The sequence below is a fragment of the Tachypleus tridentatus genome, chromosome 7 (genome assembly GCF_004210375.1).
Source record: "Tachypleus tridentatus isolate NWPU-2018 chromosome 7, ASM421037v1, whole genome shotgun sequence".
Lineage (NCBI taxonomy): Eukaryota > Metazoa > Arthropoda > Merostomata > Xiphosura > Limulidae > Tachypleus > Tachypleus tridentatus.
The window spans coordinates 10,891,336-10,913,882 of NC_134831.1; the positions used below are offsets into that span (position 1 = coordinate 10,891,336).

Genomic DNA, 22,547 nt, shown 5'->3' on the forward strand with positions numbered 1-22,547 from the left:
TAAACAAATCTGACTCTTGAAATATCCAACCCTAAAACAGTTACGTATATTGGGTTGTAGTTTCTCCACCATTACAATTATGTATAATGTAATATCTATTTAACATCCATCCATATTTTTACCTACACTTACGTATATCGATCCCATATTACCTGGGTATGGAAATAAATTATTTGCAAATATTAAATGTTTTATATTCATTTATACTTGTTTTGCGTGTATTTATAGCAGTTTAAAGACAGCTGTAGTGCTATGCTGTCAGGTCAAAAACTAGCCTTAGGGCACGCTAGGTTCCGAAGTTAACCCATTAACCTTCGAGAATTCTGTGTGTGCGGAAATTCGGTTAGTGGTTCTACAAACAGGTTTTTTGGCATGATATTAAAATTCTATTTTTGAACATTGATAGGATTATAACGTTAAGTTTCACGCGTATGTCAATGAACCGATCGTTACACAAAGGAAGTTGGATCGGCGCAATACTGGTAAACCAAAACTATAAAATAAAATTACTATAGAGACAATAAGTTGAGATACAAAAACTTATATTATCCAGAGACAGTTTCAGCAATTTGCTCTTTCTTAGGCTTAATTTTTTTCATATAACGCTTAAGTTTTAAAAAAGGTTTGATTAGTTTTTATTACTCGTAATCTATTATTTTTAAGATAAATCCGTTCCTTCAAAAGCTTTTAAGTCAAAGCTAATCAAAATAAAAAGATGGTAAAAAAAACACCAACAACACAAACTAAACTAGAATTCTGTGGACGCTACAGTTCAAAAATGGCAGAATGTTATGAGACTTACAATATACTGATTTCAATTTAACTTTATCAGGTTAATCATATTTGGAAGCATAAAAAACGGACTCAACGTATGTCATCAATGGCCGTAAATATTCATCATTTATTAATATCATCTATACACAAGTAGAAAGGTTATGTACTTTGATCCTCGGTTCTTGAAGAACATGTGTCATTCTCTTTCTGATCATCTGTTTCATCACTATCGTCAAAAATATAAAATGTTAACATTACATTAAAACAAAGCACAGCAAAACAGTATACTTTTTTATATACTGAAAAGCCAGTATATTCAAATTTCAAGATTGAATCATTAATAGTTAGGAAAGTTGAATGTTACAGAATAAAGCTTTATTATTTCCGATAAAACTAAATCATGAATTTAAAATAATTTTTACAAAGTACACTCAGCCCTTACTGTCAGTGTTGAAAGGATGTCCGAGTGAAAGGTCACTTGATTAATTATTTCAATGGCTTCTTCAAAATCACTGTCCATTTAGATTAAAACAATAAGAAATTTATTTATACCCTTAACTTAGCAAGTTTTGAAAATTACGTTAAATATCTTGAGTGTTATGATTAAATCAACCACAGTGACTGACTTTTTATAATAAAATTAAAATGATTTCTTTACCTAAACAAGTAAGAATAACAATGTGTGAAAAAATAAAATTTGCTGAAGTTATTTTGATGAAATCAAAACTAGATACAATATTCCACCTTATCATGACACTTCAATTTGTGAAACAAAATTACCTACCTTCTGGTGTCATGATTTCTATTGTGTGGTCAAGTGCTGCTTGTTACCATTCCATTTAATGAAGAACTGATATATTCTCTCATCATTGGAAGATATAAACAAAAATCTGATGATACCAAATGTTTTTGTAAAGCCATCATATAGCTGGTTCTTGCAAGTACACGTAAGCAAAATGAAAAATATGGCTGAAGTAAGTCTAATTATTTGAGGAAGTGTGCAGGCATGTTTGGAGAAAAGCACTACCTTATATCACTTAAGAGTACTGGGAGAATAGACATGTTTGTGTAGAAGAAAAAGTGAAATGAAAAAATACCAATGAAGGCTCCATGAAATGTTTCATTCACTTGAACATAAATAATAACAGACAGAATGATTAAGAGACGTCCTCACACAGAGAAGAAATGTAAAAGATTCCAGCTTTCCCAATTTAAGACCAATTAGTCTTCCTACTTGCCAAAAGTTACTATATTGGTCACTTTGGGCTCAAGTTGAGGCCACAACCACATGTTACTTACCACACAAAGTTGTATCTGTACACCAAGTTTGGAGTTTGTAGCTTTACAGAGATGACTGTGCATAAAAAACATACCCAGAGAGACATTTGCACTTATATAAATTACATAAAAAATTATATATAAATCTAACAAAATGAGCATTCAGAATCAAAGTAATAAGACTCAAGTTTTCAGACTGATCAAATTCATAAGGGTGCTTTATATCATAACATACAACAAAGACCCTGTTACTGAGATAGATGTAAATATAAGAACACATAATATTTATAAAGATATGAGGGTAAGATTCACGTTTTTTAATTCACAAACTCTCACCCCCAGTTAACAGCCAACTGCTATGACATGTAAGTTTACAAACCATCTGAAGTAACTAACATAGAAGGTGAAAGTTGTTCCTCACTGCTGTCAGGATCGTCTTCTTCTTCTTCAGAACTAGGTGGAAGTTCTATTTCACCTGTAATAAACACAAAACAAGTTCCATCAGAAGCTTACGTTCTACAAGGAAGGAAAGTTAATACACACCATCAGAGGAGTCATCCTACTGTGAACATTTGTATGTCTCAACAGTAATGGACAACACTTGACTGTTAAGCGTGCATCGCCCGACAGAAAAGCACAACACTTGATTGTTAAGTGTGCATCTCTCAACAGTAACACACAATGCATGATTGTTAAGTGTAAGAAAAGCCAAACACAGTAATATTGACATTTTGTAACAGTTCCTTCTTTAACCAACTTACGAGGGTGGTTAATTAAAGTTTAGGTTTCTATGGTAACAGTACTGGTGCATTAACTATACAGGAAGCACATACTGAATTACCTTACCCTAGGTTCACACCACATGAAACAACTACTGGTATGTCAATTCAGGTTCAACACCACATCAAAAACTCAAGGTACAACTGCTGATATGTAAACTGAATACTAGATAAAGAAAAACACTTCAACTTAGGTTTCACACCACATCAAACACTCAAGATACAACTACTGGTATGTATACCAACAAAGAGACAAAGAAAGCCACCTCAACTCAGGTATGACATCAAACAATCAAGATGCAACTACTGGTATGCATACTGACAAAGAAAGCCACCTCAACTCAGGTATCACATCAAACAATCAAGAAGCAACTACTGGTATGTAAACTAACAAAGAGACAAAGAAAGCCATCTCAACTCAGGTTTCACACCACATAAAACCCTCAAGATACAACAATTGGTATGTATACTAACTAAAAACCTCAGTTCATCTCCTGGAGGATGTGCCTAAAAAAAATCTTTAATACAAGTGTATTGCAAATAAAATAATGAAACTTGTACTATGTTCAATCTGATAGACAACACACACAGGTTATGTGCTGTACCATATTAATGTGGTTGTATAGTTGGTTGGTTGATTTGGTGTTTTATGGCACAAAGTAGCTAGGCTATCTGCACCAACATCCAGTAAAAAGTTAAAATTAAAATAAATTTAGTAAAATTCATAAAAGGAAATTAAGGTAAAACAAAACAAAGTTAAAAAAACATGAATAGCATAAAACCAATGTTTACATCTAGTCTACAACGTCAAGAGAAAAACCACAGTAATTCAAGTTGTAAAGGACTTTCTTTAGCGTGACTGTAATAATCATAACTTGCCAAAAAGACAAGCAGGTAAGTATAAAAACCACCGTCAGTCACCTGAAGTTTGCCTTTCCAGTCCTGGTTCTGAGTTATTTGACATTATCGCCATTTTCAAAAAGTAATAAAAATTTCTAAAGACTTGTAGCAAAATTTTAATAATAACTTGCCAGGATGACTAGCAGGTAGTTCAAACAGCAGCATTAGTCACCTGAAGTTGGCCTTTTCAGTCCTGATTTCGAGTTATTTAATGTTACGGCCATTTTCTGAATTCAAATCGAACGAGATGGACTGCGATTCTTAAAAAAGTCTAATGTATAAATTAAAAAATTTAAACAGCATTAAAAAGGTTAATGACCTTTAAAAAACTAAAAACATTTCCAAGGTGGACAGTGTCATCATCACCAACAACACTGTCTAACATTATGGACAAACTTTGGGACAGAACATGTTTAAAATGGTGCCGTCGTTGAGAGTCATAATGAAAGTCAAGAAAGTAAAATGTGGCTTATTGTAACCTGGATGTTACACAGACTACACACTTGTGCATCAGTTCCAGATAAAAGAAAATGATGAGTTAAAAAACTGTGACTAATGTGCAGTCTAGTTAGAACAACTTCCTCTTTCCGATCCTTATGGAAGCAAGGCAGCCAAAGTCCAATATAGGGTTTATTTCGGAAAAGCTTGTTTTCATGTTGCTCACTCCAAGTCAACTGCCAGCTGGCATGAAGCCAAGCCTTGAATACAGGACCATAGTCCATGTATGGAACAGGCACACCAGTGATAGTGCCAGAGCAGACAAATTTAGCTGCAATGTTGGTGAGCTCGTTCCCGTGAATATCAACTTGGCCCGGTATCCAGAAAAACTGGATAGAAGTAGATGTTAAAGAGAAATGGGCCAGTCAGTTTTGAATATCAGCAATTCCAGGGCCAGTAGAGAACTAAGCGAGTCAGTATAAATAATGCAGAGAAATGGCGTACAGTTCAGCAGTGAACATAGAAGCTGTAGAGGAGATTCTGCAAGCAATTACCGAACCACAACAAACCATGGAAGAGCCCACAGTTACCTGATTTTAAACCATCTGTATAAATAGGAATGCAAGGATGGTTCGAAAGATGTTCAACAATTAGCAGACAGTATTTCCAATTGGGAGTGTCTGCTTTTCTCAGATGACTTAAAGATAGGTTACATTTGGAAACTGTAAAAAGCCATGTTAAGATGAGGTGACCAGTAGATACAACAATGTTATCCAAGGACAGACCCAATTAATCCAACTGTGCCTGGATACAAAGACCAAAAGGAGCAATGGTAGATCGCCTGGTCTGAAAAAATATGGTCCACCAAAGAAGGAAAACACAACCCCAGGTGGGATGCTCTGGTAAGAAACAAAGTTTCGAAGAATATAGTAAAGACAGTTGTAAACGGCAGAGGTGCAAAGAAAGTTCATGACAATATGTGTAGGCTTTGAACTGGGGAAGTGTGGAAAGCCCCCAAGCAGAACCAAAGTCTTGATGATGAATGGGGTCCAGCATCTTTATGGCCGAGGTCCTGGCAGAGCCATAGACCAGTGATCCACAGTAGAATTTTGATCGAACAAGAGCACGATATATCTTTAGCATAGAACATTAATCCACTCCCCAAGTGGTGGAAAAGAAGACATGGAGGATGTTCAGTGCTCTTGTATATTTGACCTATAGCTGCTTGATGTGTGGTATAATGGTCAGCTTATGGCCAAAGATATGCCCCCAGAACTGTCTCAGGGACCACAGACAGCATAACTTCACCAACATGGAGTTCAGGATCAGGGTGAATACTCTGTTGGCAGAGTGCATGCAAATGGTTTTATAAAGGGAGAAGTTAAAGCCATTTGCTGTGGTCCACTTCAGTAAATGATTGAGGCCAATCTGTAGCTGCCGCTCAATATACCTCATGTTCAACGACTGACATGAGATGTGAAAGTTCTCAACACAGAGCCCATTTGTAACAGTAAGGAGTTGTTCAGTGATGGCTTTAATCTTTAAACTGAAAATAGTGACACTCAAAACACAGTCCTGAGGGACTCCAAGTTCCTGTATAAAACAATGGGAAAGTGTCCAACCCACACAAACTTGGAATCTCCTGTCCATTAAAAAAATGTTTAATAAAAATGGACAAATGACCACATAACCCATATAAAGGTCTCACAAAATGCCATACCTCCATGTTGTATCATAAGCCTTCTCAATGTCAAAGAATATTGATACAAGATGTTGTCATTTGAGAAAGGCTTTTCTGATTGACTTTTCAAGTCAAATCAGGTGGTCCATGTTGGAGGGCTGTCGTCAAAACTCACACTGGGTGGCGAGAGGAGGTTGTTTGATTCGAGGAATCAAACAAGATGAGCATTAACCATCCTCTCTAAGGTCTCACAGAGACAGCTTATTAAAGCAATTGGATGGTAGTTTGAAGGAAGCATGGGATCCTTCCCAGGCTTAGAAAAAGGTAGGACAATAGCCTGGCACCAGGAAAAACATTCTCCTGCCAGATCCAGGTAAAAACAATCAGAAGAATAGCAAGAGAAGCAGAAGATAGTTGGCACAGCATTTCATAGTGTACATCATCAGGTCCAACTGATGTACATCCAGACCAATGAAGGGCCAGTTTGAGTTCTTCCAGTGTAAACAGACAATTATAGTCATAGGGACAATCAGCTCAAAAGGAAAGAGGTGATCTTGATGGCTAAGAAGGTGGAGGAAGAGGCAGAAGTGTTAAATACTCGGCAAAAGCTTTCCCTAAAGAATCAGCAATGCTCCAGGTATCAGCTACTTCTTGGCCATGAGAGAGCAAGATTGAGAGGGGGACAGAATTATATTGCCCACTGACCTTTCGATTCTTATCCCATATGACTTTGGAACTGGTGGTAGAAGCTATGCTGGCTGTGAACTTAATCCAAGTTTCCTTCTGGCTTTGACATCTTACCCACTGAGCATGTGCATGGGCCTGCTGGAAAGCGATGCAATACAAGAGTGTGGGATACCAACAAAAAGTATCCAAGGCCCATTGTTGAGCCTTCCATGCCATATGACAGACAGGATTCCACCATGGACTAGGATATCATGAAAAACATGTCAAGGTTTTAAAAATACATTGAGCAGCTGCTTGTATAATACAGTCAGTCACTGCTGCCACACAGTCGTCTATTAATAGCTTACAGACAATTGCAGGATCAAGTTCCATGAGAGCAGTGAAATAGGGCCAGAGTGCTTGATCCAGCTTCCACCAGGGAATGCATGTCGAGTGGCATAGACAATGGCTAGTCTCTCTCAAAATTAGAGGAAAATGATCACTGTCTTACAGAATACTGTCAACCCTCCATGAAAAATGAGAGCAAATTGAGAGATCAACAGCAGTAAACCTCGACAGTTCCATCATATCAAGGTGGCCATTTTTATTTATGTGTAAGAGAATTGGGTGGAGAACCCTTCTGTTTACAACCACATTTTTTTCTTTACAGTCTTTATTTGAGTGATGTCTACTGACTTCCATGGATCCTGCACTGGGTCAATTGGACAGGGCTGTGCTGTTGGTAGAGGATTCCAGTGAATGAGAACGTAAACAAATGATCATTTTGCATCTTGGGATGGGAGAACAAGATGTATCCAAGGGAATGTCCATACCCAGAACCAAAGGAAGTGGATCTTGGGATTTGCTGTAATGTATGTAAGGGACAGAGATGGGTGTTGAAATTGATTCATCAAAATTTAACCATGGAGGCCAAAAGACTTTTAATTTGTTTAGAGAACGATTCTTTTGGAGGCACTGAGAGATCCATCTGCATTCCTACTGTAGTAGTGGAACAAAGTGCAGCAGCATACATCTAAGATGAAGTGGTGGACAGCAATTTTCGAGCCTCAGGATAAGTAATGTTATGAATCATTTTTAAATACTGCAGCTCTTTTTTTCCAATCATTTAGGACAAGAATATAAGTAGGATGGGTGAGAGCCATTGCAACTGATGCAATGAGGGTCCGTTTCACACTTATAGGCATCGTGGTCCTTGCCACCATGACATGTGCCATACATTCCAAACCCTTTCCAATGTTTTCAGTGTCAGCGGTTTGGTCACTCAAAGACGTCATGTCGTACCCTGCAATTAAGATAACCTGCCTTGATGGTGGCAGGTGGATGTGGTGATGTAAATGTCAAATTATGATATTAGTCAGTTTCATAATTCCATCTTTGCGAGTGGAGATATGCCTCACTGCAGAAACTCCTTGGGTGTAGAAACCAGCGAGAATCTCTGACTCAGGGATGTTCTTGAAATCCCTCTCAACAATAACTCCTCATGATGAATTCAAAATAGTATGAGGTGTAACCTCAATAGGTTATTCCCTAATCGCCTTTGAATACAAGAGAAGTTCACTGTGTTGAGATGTGGATGTTTCCACCAATGTCACCAGATCGAAGCTTCTTTACTGACCTTGGAGAGCCAGCAAATCTCTCTAGCCTCTTCTGAATAAAAAAGGGAGACATTTGCCCTAAAGGTTTGTCTGAAAGAGAATGTAGTATAAGAAAATGAGGTACAGGTGTTACAGATGTTGAAGATTGCTGCTCAGAATCTTCAAGACATGGTCATTTACCTGTGGACTGTTTTTTCACTATTTTATTTGGAGGATCCATAATACAAAAAGGAATATTTTTGTGCCCCTTGACCCCACCCATCATGGAGCCCTACAAGAGGATGCAGTAAAATGTCAAATAAGGACACTGCAGCAATGCCACGGTTTCATGAGCACTATACCTAAACACCAGCATCAGAAACAATGTTAACACCTGTTGAGAACATCCAACACTGATACTTGGTTGGGCCAAGCCCAAATGGACAAGCTGACTGACCTAAGGGGGACCACTCCAAGGCTGCCCATCTTCAGGTATTCAAGCCCATAGTGGTATGTTAGGGTTGGACCCCTCAACCATCAGGATCCTCTTCTCCCCTTCACGGGTCACCATGCACAACAAACACGTGGGTGGACATTTAGATCCTAGAGAAGATAAACTTTAAGAACAGTATCATCCCTGGGAGGTCCCCTCACCACATACAGAAATCCACACAGAGGGGTGTGGTTGTATAAAAAATATTGAAACTTGTACTATGTTCAACCCGATAGACAACAGATACAAGTAATGTATGGTGCAATGTTAATATGGTATAAAAAATAATCTGAATGTTGATACCTTAAAATATACCATGTTAAATATACTTGTACCAAGGGCTAGATATCAAGAAATAGTTTCTGTTTGGATATGAAATTTGTATTGAGTTTGATTTAGTAAAAATAAGAGTACATTACCTCTCTGGCCTAAGTTTTCTTCCTTTACTCTTTCTAAGTAGGAATTCTGAGCAGCTACAATTTCTATTCCAGTCTGACATTCTCCATACACTTCAAAAAGTTCTTCATTCAACTTTAGAAAGCCTAAACCCCACTTAAACTTCCAGAGGTAGGAGGTAGCCAAGTCCTTGTATCCTGAAAACAATAGTTACATTTTAATGTAATAAATGTACACCTGACATCCTAATGTTGGTTGGATGATTTAGTGTTCTATGGCGCAAAGCACCTAGGCTATCTGTGCCAAACATCCGGTTAAAAGTTAAAATTAAAGTAAATTTAAAAATTCATAAAACAAAGTTAGAAAAACAACATAAATAGCATAAAACCAATGTTTACATCTAGTCTACAGCATTAAGAGAAAAACTACAGTAATTCAAGTTGTAAAGGACTTTCTGTAGCGTAACTGTAATAATCATAACAAGCCAGGAAGACTAACAGGTAAGTATAAAAACCACCGTTAGTCACCTGAAGTTGGCCTTTCCCGTCCTGGTTCTGAGTTATTTGACATTATGGCCATTTTCAACAAGGAAAGTAATAAACACATCCTGATGTAGGAGGTAGCCACATCCTAAATATAAGTTATATTTCTAATATAAGATAAATGTACCAACATCTTCCTACTGTAAATGATCTAAAATTAAGATAACTGATGATAAAATCAGGGATTAGAATATTATGTGACACAGCAGTGTTTGATAAATATTATTTAACTTAATAACCTCTCAACACAAACACTTATCTAACAGAACAAATTGTTCTTTAAGTTGTTCAAATTCAAACAGAAAATATTTTTTTCATGAATATGGATCTTTGAATAATTTTGTGAACATCTGATATATCTAGTAATTATCACTGAACATTACAGACAGAGTAAAGTGTGATGACAATGTAAATATCTCACCAGTTAGATAAAAGACAGCAGCCAATGCTTCAACACAGGAAAGTTTGGAAGGTCGACCATAGTTGACAGGATTTGCTGCTACCAAGTAAGGTAACAGACGTAAATGTGGCCCTTTCATTTTGTTAAAAGGTGTCTGATGTAGTTTAGCCCATGAACAGTCCACTACTGCAACACCATGATATTCCAAGATCTCTCTATGAGAAAATCATCTTGAGTAGACAGCCTACAATACCAGAAACTAGCTACAAGTTTCTTTCCTCAAGATAAAATACTGATAAATAACTATGAAAATGCCAAAATTTTCAGAATAGGTATAAACTGTGTCTGACATCTTCGGAGTTACTCACTAGATTCAGAACATGACTTAGTTCCTGACTGGAGAAAGTTATCACCAAGTTAACAACTAGACACCAAAGTCATAGTTTACCCAGCTTCATCTACACATATTTAATTAATTACTAAACACATTCTCAGGTTTCTTGGCATATCATTATGTAAGCATTTTATTTATAAACTATTACCTAACTCAACACATCAGTTTAACATTTAATGTGTCTGAAATAAAACTGGATAATTAGATTACCACAAGTCAGCTTGACATTGTCCAGCAGAAAAATATACAGGTCAGATAATGATTTATAACATAAATATTAACATTATAGTGTTACTATAGCAGTGTAATGGTAAACTATATAACAATTATTAATGTCATGTTACTACAGAAGTGTAATGGTAAACTACATCAAAATATTTGTAATTATAAATTTTACAGCTTCACTTTTTCAGGTTAAAACTTTAGAAGTTATTATTATTAGAAGAAAAGCAGTTTTATATTATTGAAATCTGGAACTGAAATATAAACATTTATTAAATATTTAAAATATCATTTTATTTAAGAAATTAAAATTTCAAGAAAATTAAATAAATTATTTCAAGTAAACTCTGTATGTATTAAATTTATTTTAACCTCTGAACTATAGAGAACTTACAGCTAACATTAAACAATATTCAATTTAATTGAAAACCTGGTAATTCATAATGAGAATATCAGTTGAAAACAATAACAGGTTAAATAAAGATTAGTCTAACAATATTGGGAAACTAGTAGACAATTATACCATTTAATCAAGTCCTGATTTAAAAGAAGCTTCAAACAAAGTTTATTTACAGTAGGAGACAGAGCTGGTTGGGTAACTCAGTTAACCAGTAGGATCCATTACACCAGTTAGTGTCAGGTAAATTATCAATTAAACAAAATTACAATTGATTAATTTCACAAAAATGATTAGTTGATCAAAACTGATGCTTTCATTTATTACAGTTTTTGATTATTCCAACTGTTCTAGTAAATTCTGTTTTAATCAAATTGAGGTTGTTCACTTAATTAGTTAATGTTACTATTTGCAGTTTTTCTAAATGTCCAAGTTTCATGGGAGAATAATCAATTAAGGAGTCCACAAATCAATAATTTAACAAAGTCCACTAATTGTCCACTTCTGGTAGATACAAGGTAACATATTATAATTTCTATCATACAGTTAATAAAAATGAGAACCAACTTGTGACTGGAAAAGATTCTTAATAAGTCACTCAAGTAATGTGTTCTGTTGCTAACATAAAAAATAATGGAATTTTAGAGTGCATTTGTAGATGCACTGAATACATTGACTCCATATACAAACTACTAGAGGGCCTCATTTGGAGTAATATATATAGTTTTGGCTTTATTATCTACAAAAGCATACTGACCCACTAGAACATGTTCAACAGAGGACTACAAGAATGACTTTAGGGATAGAGAGGTTATCTTATAGGAAGTGAGACAAAGTTTATCTGATGGATTCACAGGACAAATGTTTTTGATTTCTGAAGATAACTAGACTGGGCTTCAGTTAACATGATTTAATTTTCCAACAGTGTAACTGACTGATGGAATAAGTAAACTAGCTAGAACTTTATAGGAACTTATAATGGAACAGGTGATTTCCTGAAAAATAAAAGATGGATTTAAATATTCAGTATTCCCAGAGTTGGATGTGAAAGGACAACAATGAAGAAGAACCAGAAGTTATTTTTACAGAACATAAAACAAAGGCTAATCATAAACAACACAATGGTAATTAAAATACCTTTACAAAAGGTTGGATACAATTTACAACAAACATATTTATTCATAAATTAATTACATACTTATCTTGAGGACTAACACATTTTTCACCCACAGGACTCAAGATAAGGCCCTGAAAACGTTGTCCAAGACGTAAAGTATTAACAAGCCCAAGTCTAGCCAACTTCCGTCCAGAGCATTTTCTAGGATCGCAGTGACCCAGATCCCACATAGCTACAGGAAAGGGTACGTTTTTATCTGGAAATGAAGCCTCTTCATCGCTAACGTCTTTCTCATCACCTACATAAAATAAATCCCATGATTCAGTTTGTTTGTTTGTTTTTGAATTTCACACAAAGCAACATAAGGGCTAGCTGCACTAGCTGTCCCTAATTTAGCAGTGTAAGACTAGAGGGAAGGCAGCTAGTCATCACCACCCACTGCCAACTCTTGGACTACTCTTTTACCAACAAATAGTGGGATTGACTGTAACATTAAAATGCTCCTATGGCTGAAAGGGTGAGCATGTTTGATGTTATGGAGATTCAAACCAGTGGCCGTCAGATTACGAGTCGAATGCCTTAACCTACCTGGCCAGGCCGGGCCTTCAGTTTGTTAATTGAATCCTAAGCACTTCCTTTCTTTGATCACAATAATATTAAATCCTTCAGTCTATAACAAAAAGCTAAAAATGGTGACAATAATCAACTTTAAAAACAACCTGTAGAAAGTCGAAAACAAACCACTCTGTCTTTAAAATAGCAAAAATTATATTATAAAAAAAATCACAATCAAACTTATAATGAACAAAGCAACTGTCACAGGCCTATTCTCAATAATTATACTGAAATTAGACTTGCAGGTCTTTCTAATATGTATGTACACATTGAAAACAATATATATCAGAAACAGTAACTGTATTCAATACAGCTGTTCTCACTTGTTGTTAGAAATAAAATTAATAAATAATACCAAAAGAAATAATTAATAAACAATATGTTAACACACCTTCCTCCAGACATATTTCACCATCATCATCTGGGTCATGAAAATGATTTTTCAGCTTTTCTTTTTTCAGATGACTAGATGAAACCCTATGACTTGAATGTTTAATTTTTCCTTTGTTTCTCTTGCATCCCTTTTTCATATCTGAATCACTTTTTCTAAATACATATTGATTGTACAATTAGTACATCTTATTAACAAAGTAAACAATAAATCTGTTTTTTAAATCATGTATTCTGTTTTTAAATATATTCAAAATGCTCAAAAATAAAGGAAATTAGTAAAATTTTATCATATTTATTTCTCACTTTAAAATCTTATTCTAATTACACTTTTATTAAAGAAATGAAACATTTATTTTACAATTTTGTACTTCTCAGTTAGTTTACTATCTTATCTATAAATCTTAACAAGAGTTCCACAGTTCATACTGTCTTTACACAACCTGTCACTTTTTTACCTACCCTCTTACTACTATCTATTTTAAAGTGGCACTAAAATATTTTTTTGATATTTTATAAAGCAGATAAAGATAAAACATGGGTAATTACAACACAAATATTTTATAATCAATTGGTTTACAAACATTTAATAATACAAGGACTTATCAAAAAACTGGGAAGCTTAAACAACTTGAGGCATAAATTTCATTTAAAAAATGAAGGAATTTTGTTGACAAATTTGAAGTGATATTAACAAAAAACAAAAAGATTTTAAGTAATTGAGAAACTGAGAATTTTTATGTAGTTTCTAAATAAAAAAACAATTAGTGAATTACCATTGACAACAAAAAAGTCAATAAATTTATATTGGAAAACTTCTTTATCTCATATTCTGAGTCAGATTAGGGATGATTTTAAATTTATTGAAAATTGCAAGAGAAATAAAAAATGATAGGAATTTTTGTTTTTTTAAACATGGTCTTTATCCTAGTATTGACTGAGCATGACTGTGGACTTGCAGTTGCGGAAGTTTTCTTGATAAACATAAAGAATAATTAATTCCAGGTTTAATAAAGGATTTCTCTTATAAGTTTTAAAATTTGTTTTTTCACTTATGAGAAACAAATCTTTCACCAAATATCTGGTTCAGCAATGGACATAAAAGGTGCTCCAACACATGCTAATATCACTCTGGGAGTTTTCAAATTATAGTTATTTTATATATTACCTAATTATTTTGAAGAAAATTTTGTGGTTCATGTAAAACCTTTTTGAAAAGGGTTTTAGTTGAAAAATAGTATTTGAATGCTGTAATAGATTCTCAGTAACATTATATGTTGAAGAATAGCCTTTGAGGTCATAAAACTGGTTGAATAAATTAATAAAGGAGAGGCAAAATAGAATAGTTTGATATCCAGTGTTTTGTTGTTCATATCCATACATGAATCTGACCTGTGTTTTACACACACACACACACACACACAAGGAACCAAATCTATTTTGTTCAGATAAGTAACTGATAAAATTAAATAAGCACCTAAATTATTTTTTAAACTCTTTAAATTTTTGAATTTTAGTTTTATATCTCCAAATACATTCTTCAGTTTCAAAAATAAGACATGCATAAAAAATATGTGCTTGCAAAATAACTGGAATAACCATAAGTAACACAAAAAGGTCAGATTACTCATTATTTTCTAGCATCTCTTCTTTTAACCAATCAAAATTATCACTTACACAGAAATTTTGGTTGGACATTTTGAAACACATACAACACTCTGACAATATCAGTTATATTCTACAATTACTGTAGTTTTATACTTATTGGGTCTTACAATCCAGTTTGCAGTTTTCAGTTGAACAAAAATGGTTTTATTACAAATTATATATAAAGTAAAACTATCCCAAAAATTTAACAACAGAATGTTTGTAGTTGTAGCACTAACTGGAGGTATCGTAAACTTCCATTAGTGGTAATACAAGTAAAAAACTGGGATCTCTTCTTGTTTCTGTTGTTATTCATTCCATGTTTAACTTTTAAATAACAAGTTTTTAACAATTATTTATTTAGTTTGTTTTAATTTAAACACGAGTTTGTGCCCTAATCCAGTAACATTACAGTTCATTAAGCAAAGTATATTAATAACAGAAATCACATCAACTAAAAGTATCTATATAATTCACATTGATCTACAAGGAACTGATGTCAATACATACGCCAGAGTTTAATTGTAAAATACAACAGATATAATTTCCAACATCATCATTATTATTGCAATTTACTGTAAGCAAAACCATAACACTAAAAGTAATAAATATATCATGTACATCTTTTCCAGAGTTAAATTTAGGTACAACTACGATTTACACTGCACGTTTAGTGAAACTTAGTAGACGTATTTGTAGTCAGCATTTTACATTTCACATATTATTATTTACACTAAGATGTATTTTAACATATAAAATATACTTAAGAACAAAATAAACTAATTTTCTTAATGTAAAATAAATTACCTAGCTCTTAACTAAAATAAAACATAACTACCAACTGCACAATCGAAATACACTAACAAGCGACAAAACTTTAGACGAAAGAAAATAAAGATATGAGTCATCTAGTGAAATATTTTAAAGACAGTTCAGTATTATAAAAACGTGAAATTTAAAAGCCTTCTCGTTTTATGATGATTAATTACTAACGGTGAATGAACTTCTTATATGTGATAAGATAAAATCTCATTTTAATTTACTGCTTTCCATTTGTCTTTTACACCAATATATCTAAAAAACTGATACATAAAAGAAAAAAATCATCACCCATAAACAAACATTCTACCATCACTTTTTAAACTTTAATTCTTTCCAAGTGGTTCGGTGGTAAATTTAGAAACTTACGACGCTAATATCCAGCATTCAAATACCAATGGTCAACAGGTCGTAAGTAGCCTGTTGCTTTGAGCTACTAAAATAACAAACGAATACATTTTAATCATATATACTCTTCAAAAAAAGAAACGCAAAAGGCAAAATTTGAGACATATTGTTAACAAGTTTATTCCGGGTAGTTCTGTATGACATGCGTGAAACTTTGCACATTCACTGCTGAACATCCAAAGTCTGCAAAGGCGAAGTCCACGCTCACTAGTTGAAGTTTAACGTCAATAACGAGTATGCCCCCCGTGAGTATCAATAACTGCTTGGCATCTCCTGCCCATGGAAGCGATAAGATGACGAATCACATCCTGTGGAATGGCTGTCCACTCAGCCTGCAAAGCTACTGCAAGCTGAGGTAGAGTCTGCGGTTGAGGTTGTCGCCGTCGCAGACGTCGGTCCACCTCGTCCCTAAGATGTTCGATGGGGTTTAAATCTGGTGATCTGGAGGGCCAGGGAAGAACATTGATGTTGTGGTGTCTCAAGAAGACAGTATTGAGTCGGGCTGTGTGAGGACGGGCGTTGTCATGTTGAAAAACTTCGTTGACGTTCACCATGATGGGTTGCACATGGGGCCTAAGAATCTCGTCGACGGTTGCGTACGGTCTGATCGGAAATCCTACGCAACCCTGGTATGGTTGAGGCAGTAGACGTCGCAGTGGTGGTCCTATCCCGAAGGTGACGTAACCGGATGTAGCGATCTTGTGCGGGCGTCACACGAGGTCTGCCAGATCGTGGATGGTCACAAGTTGTTCCATGTTGTTGGTGACGATTCCATAGCCTTGTGATGGTGCTTGGGTGGACATTCACAGCTCTGGCAACATCTGATCGAGATTCGCCTGCTTCCAAGCGACCAATGGTGTTGTTGCGTTGTGCTTCAGTCAGTCTTGGCGTAACTGTATTGTGTGTCGGTGGCTTAACACTGAGCTAATGGAAACCGAGAACCCGTCACTTTTATAGGGATTTTGCACATGTTGCACTTGCAGAACATCCAGATCTCTCAAACAAATTTATTGGACACGAATGCATTTTGGCGAAAAATCCGATAATTTCCTCCGTTTTCAAAGTGCACAACTTTTATTGTAATTTTGGTCTGACAATTAGTGCCTTAACACGTGTAACATCACATACTCTGAGCTTGTATCATTATTACATATATTTCTCTTTAAAATAACAAAAATATCTTTTTTGCGTGTTTTTTTTGAAGAGTATATTTGTTACCTGTTGCTTTATATAAGCATATATGTGTTTCACTTATCATTAGGAATTGATTATTATTTTCTCTTTATTTTTTAAATATTTTATTTTCTTACAACTACACAAAATTGTTACCGAGTTTTAATGATTCAATTTTAAAATCCGAAATAGAGATTATTTTTATCATAGATTTACTATAGACTTCTAGCATTAAAGGCTGATAACTTAGACATCTTCCCAAATCACAACATAAGAAACAGGCACTCTTGATAAGTCAGCTGATATACGTTAACATAATACATGTTTTTACTTTCTTCTAACATTATGGTATATATATTTTAAGTTTATTCTTTGTTCTGTATGTGTGAGAATTTCCTATAATATATGTGGAGAAAGCCGCTAAAGTGATTTTGCTTTAATTACTCTTGTATCTTTGTTATTCTCGAGTAGATGATACTTCTTTTGCTTGAGAGTAGAGTCTCACCGATGCTGTAATGAAAATAGCCATGCTCGTGAAGAGCGTGAATTGCTTTGGATAAATACAAGCTAACAGACGCTGCATTTACATGCTTTAGAACAGGGGTGTGCAACAGGCGGCCCGCCAAGCCATTTAGTGTGGCCCTAGTTGTTGTAATCTAACCATGTGGCCTGATCTGTAATCCAACGCAAATGGAATATTTTTAAAAGCATCGATCCTACGGGATTCCCAGGCTTCGACTCGACAAACTTCTAAAATTATCTTTGCTAGAGAGGAGCAGGCCGAATTCGATTGGTCGGCCTCCTTAGGGCATGAATAGGTGACGTGCCCTAGCACTATTGTCTACGACTCAACGTCATGTCCTGAACCTCGCCTTCGCCCGCTGGCGACAATTTTCCCTAACCTCTGCTGTCCGTCATTCATTATTGGTGAAAATCTTATTACCTTTTACAGTTACTACAAGAGATTGAAGGTGAATTGATTATTATTTAGCATATTGTTGTGACTTTACTGAATTTATTAAAATTTTTGCTTTCAGATGCATCTGATTCTATGTACAGTGTGACCTCGTTATTCGCGGGGTTACGTTCTTTACCCTCCCGCGAATAGCGAAAACCGCGAATATTGGATGCAGTTTTAAAACGTATATGTATGCGATTATATACTATATGAAATGCTTCCCAAACACTAATGATACTTATACTCATTGATGCAGTAATAATGTAGCAATATTGCATACTGTTATGTATTTCACTAAATTGTACCGTGCGTTACCGGGCTGTGCTTTGCCGTTTGCGTTGTTGGGGAAGCTGAGGCAGTCAGCCAATAGCAGTCCAATCTTGTTTGGTGAAGACGACAATTGATAAAACGGCTTGATTGAGTAAATACAACAGAAATCTCCTCGAAAAGCCCTTTCAGTCTCTGTGACCTACAAAACGCAGTTCGCGCATAACCCGCGAATATGCGGGGCCGCGAATGGCGAACCGCGAATAGGCGAGGTCACACTGTATTTTGCTATTCTCAATTAATTTAAGTACCGGAAGGCTATGATCAGGATGCCAATTTAGAAACATGTGTTTCTGTCCATAAGAGGTTCCATGTGTAAATAAATTCTATGTTTTTTCTACTTTGCTATTTTCGTGAGAATAATTTTTGTTTTGATTTCAGGGCTAGTAAAATGTCAGCAGTTAAGAAACGAAAAATTGATGATGAGGGAAGGTTATTCAACAGTGAATGGTGCACAAAATATCTTGTTGTCCCACATAATCAAGGTGTTGTCTGCCTCGTCTGTCAAACTACAATTGCAGTCATGAAAGAGTACAATATTAAGCGACATTACGCAACTAAGCACTCCTCCCAGTTTGATGAAATTGTTGGTCAGGCACGAAAGGACAAAATTGAACATTTAAAAACATCCATTGAAAAGCAACAAGGTGTTTTTACCACTTTCAAGAAAAATTCAGAACTGGTGACAAAACTGAGTTTTAAGCTTTGTGAATGTATGGCAGAAAAGGGAAAGCCTTTCAGTGATGGAGAATTTATTAAAAATTGTTTAACAATATTCACAGAATATGCATGTCCAGAGAAAAAAATATTTGGTGGAGCAAACTAGCCTTTCCCGCTTTACTGTCTCACGCAGGACAAAAGATCTTTCAGAGGACATCAAAGAAACTTTGAAAGAGAGATTGAATTCGTGTGAAGCTTTCAGTCTGGCTTTGGATGAAAGCACTGATATCAATGACACATCCCAACTTGTCATTTTCATCAGAGCTGTTACTGCAGGCTTTGATGTTTTCGAAGAGTTTTAGATATGGCAAGCCTTTCCTCCACAACCACAGGACAGGATATTTGTGAACAAGTGCTTAAGGTTGTAGAAAAGTTTGAACTGAATCCTTATAAATTATGTGGTGTTACAACAGATGGTGCTCCTTCCATGACAGGTAGGACAAATGGATTCACCAAGAAATTTCTAACTGCAATTGGAGCACAAGACGTAGTTGTAAGCCATTGCATTATTCACCAAGAGAGCTTGTGCACCAAAGTTCTGGATTTTGCAGAAGTCATGAAAATGTCGTCCAATGCGTAAATTATATTCGAACACGAGGATTAAATCATCGACAATTTAAAACATTTTTAGATGAGCTGGACAGTGAGTATTCAGATGTTTTGTACTTCTCTGCTGTACGTTGGCTTAGTAGAGCTGCTACTTTGAAGAGATTCTGGAATCTGCGAGAGGAGATTAAGTTCTTCATGGAGAGCAAACGTCAGAATGTGGACTTCTTGAGCAATGAGAACTGGCTGAATGACTTAGCATTCCTCACAGACATTACACAGCATCTGTCTGATTTAAACTTAAAACTACAAGGGAAAAGTCAACTTGTGAATAAGTTGTTTGAGCATATTTGTGCTTTTGAGAAGAAATTGGAACTTTTCCAGGTTCAGTTGAGAAGAGCCATATTGACCCATTTTACATGTCTTGCAACCAGGAAACTGGAATTTCCTAATCTGGATTGCACCAAATATGGAACCAGTGTACAAAAGCTGCGTGATGAGTTTGCAAACAGATTTCCAGATTTCAGACAAACTGAAATTAGATTGAAATTGTTCGCTCAACCTTTTGATTTGGCAGTGGAAGACAGTCCTGATGATTGCCAAATGGAACTCATTGAACTGCAGGCTGACATGGACACTAAAAGGAAATTCTCCGAAAACAGTTTGCTAGACTTTTACAAACTCTGTGTACGTGAAAAGTTTCCCAATTTGTCCCGTCATGCACAAAGAATTGCCTCCCTTTTTGGTAGCACCTACTGCTGTGAGCAATTTTTCTCCAAAATGAAGCTCATCAAAACCAAATGTAGAAGTCAGCTGACTGATGAACATTTGACCAGTCAGTTAAGAGTGGCAACCACTTCTGTCAAAGCTGATATTGACAAGCTCTGCAAGGACTCTAAATTTCAAGTGTCGCACTAAAATGATCACTCATGCAAAAATATAAAATATTATTGCTTGCATTTTGAGAATTTTTTTTAATTTATTGTGCATGTACACGAATAAGCTTGTTTTTTAAGTGGCCCCGCTTGATTGATGAAGTTGGTTATATGGCCCACCGACGAAAAATGTTGCACACCCCTGACTTAGACCATAATCTTGAAAAGTAAGTTTCAAAATATTAAAAAAACTCAACAGTTCATAAGTACACATAGAGTATTTATGTTTAGCATTTTCATAAGAGCTCTATGTTTTATATTTTGCTCTCTGTCCAGTCTAATTATTCTATTTAACATCACAACTTAGTTATCCAGAAGTTTCACATTACACTAGATGGCCGAAAATATGTGGACACCCGACCATCACATCCATATGTGCTTGATGAATATCTCATTTCAGAATCATTGGCATTAATATGGAGTTGGTCCCCCTTTATGGTTATAATAGCCTTCACTCCTCTGTGAAGGCTTTTCACTAGATTTTAGAACATAATTGCGGGGATTCGCTCCTATTAGCCACAAGAACATTAGTGAGGTCGGATACTGATGTCGGGCGAGGAGGCCTGGGTCGTAGTCGGCGTTCCAATTCATCCCAAAGGCGTTCGATGAGGTTGAGGTCAGGGCTCTATGCAGGCCAGTCAAGTTTTTTTCACATCAACCTTGGCAAACTCTGTCTTTATGGACCTCGCTTTGTGCACGGGAGCATTGTCATGCAGAAACAAAAAACGGTCCTTCTCCAAATTGTTGCCACAAAGTTGGAAGCACACAATTCTCTAGAATGTTATTGTATGCTGTGGCATTAAGATTTCCCTTCACAGGAATTAAATAGTCTAGCCCAACCATGAAAAACAGCCCCAGGCCATTATTCCTCGTCCACAAAACTTTATAGTGTTACTATGCATTCAGGCAGGTATCGTTCTTCTGGCATCTGCCCAGATTCATCCGTCATAGTGAAGCATAATTCACGAGTCTAGAGAACACGTTTCCACTGCTCCAGAGTCCAATGGCGGTGTGCTTTACACCACTCCAGCAGAAGTTTGGCATTGCGCATGGTGATCTTAGGCTTGTGTGCGGCTGCTCGGCCCTGGAAACCCATTTCATGAAGCTCCCGACGAACAGTTCTTGTGCTGACGTTGTTTCCAAAGTCAGTTTGGAACTTGTTAGTGAGTGTTGCAACTGTGAACAGACGATTTTTACGCGCTTCAGTAGTCGGTGGTCCCGTTCTGTGAGCTTGTGTGGTCTACTGCTTCGTGGTTGAACTGTTGTTGCTCCCAAACGTTTCCGCTTCACAATAACAGCACTTACAGCTGACTGGGGTAGCTCTAGCAGGGCAGAAATTTGACGAATTGACTTGTTGGAAAGGTGGCATCCTATGACAGTGTCACGTTGAAAGCCACTGAGCTCTTCAATACGACCCATTCTTCTGCCAATGTTTGTCTATGGGGATTACATGACTGTATGTTTGATTTTATACACCTATTAGCAATGAGTGTGGCTGAAATAGCTGAACCCCCTAATTAGAATGGGTGTCCACATACGTTTGGCAATGTAGTGTATTTCAATAATCAGTATTTTTATTGAATCTTTTGTTATTAAACAGATTTATCCAAATGCTTGGGGATTACATCAACTTTGCATGAATATACCATGTATTTCAACACCAGAACAAATCCATATTTCACAGTTGTGTTAATAAATTTAAAGAAACCCTTCTTCCCTCACTCACGTTAAAGTTTTTCTAAGGAAAAGAGAAAAGTGTACTGTATGAAATAGTTTATCTCTACTTCAAAGATGCTTATAAACTATCAAGATGTAATTGTACGTAGTTTGGTTGTTGTTATTTTTTGTATTTTAAAGATAATTTTATCTTTCTTGCTACTATGTGTAATTTTTTTTTAAATTAAAGTCCTATACATTCACAGTCAATAAACAACCTA

The 22,547-nt window shown here is 35.7% G+C and overlaps 1 protein-coding gene across 10 annotated transcripts; it reads right to left on the reverse strand.

Moving 5' to 3' along the window:
* Positions 1 to 877: 877 nt before the first annotated feature.
* Positions 878 to 15,678, reverse strand: LOC143255092 (18S rRNA aminocarboxypropyltransferase). Of its 10 annotated transcripts, none has more exons than XM_076510215.1 (7): positions 15,532 to 15,678; positions 13,079 to 13,233; positions 12,154 to 12,370; positions 9,964 to 10,157; positions 9,024 to 9,197; positions 2,449 to 2,527; positions 878 to 1,000 (listed from the first exon to the last, which is right to left on the reverse strand). In XM_076510215.1, the coding sequence occupies exons 2-7, from the start codon at positions 13,215 to 13,217 to the stop codon at positions 934 to 936; spliced, it is 870 nt and encodes a 289-aa protein (XP_076366330.1). In that variant the 5' UTR covers positions 13,218 to 13,233; positions 15,532 to 15,678; the 3' UTR covers positions 878 to 933. The 10 variants fall into 10 exon arrangements, with proteins under 10 accessions (XP_076366330.1, XP_076366326.1, XP_076366327.1 ...); XM_076510211.1 differs by having other exon boundaries at positions 2,432 to 2,527; XM_076510212.1 differs by having other exon boundaries at positions 2,432 to 2,527; positions 15,563 to 15,677.
* Positions 15,679 to 22,547: the final 6,869 nt, after the last annotated feature.

Bases quoted from the DNA above. Each gene is read 5' to 3' on its own strand.
- LOC143255092 (XM_076510207.1), bottom strand. From the start codon at position 15,040: ATGAATAACAACAGAAACAAGAAGAGATCCCAGTTTTTTACTTGTATT. The intron at 12,371-13,078 runs GTGTGTTAACAT...TATTTTATGTAG, and splicing joins TGAAATATGTCTGGAGGAAG to GTGATGAGAAAGACGTTAGC. The intron at 10,158-12,153 runs GTATGTAATTAA...ATTTTCTCATAG, and splicing joins TGTGTTAGTCCTCAAGATAA to AGAGATCTTGGAATATCATG.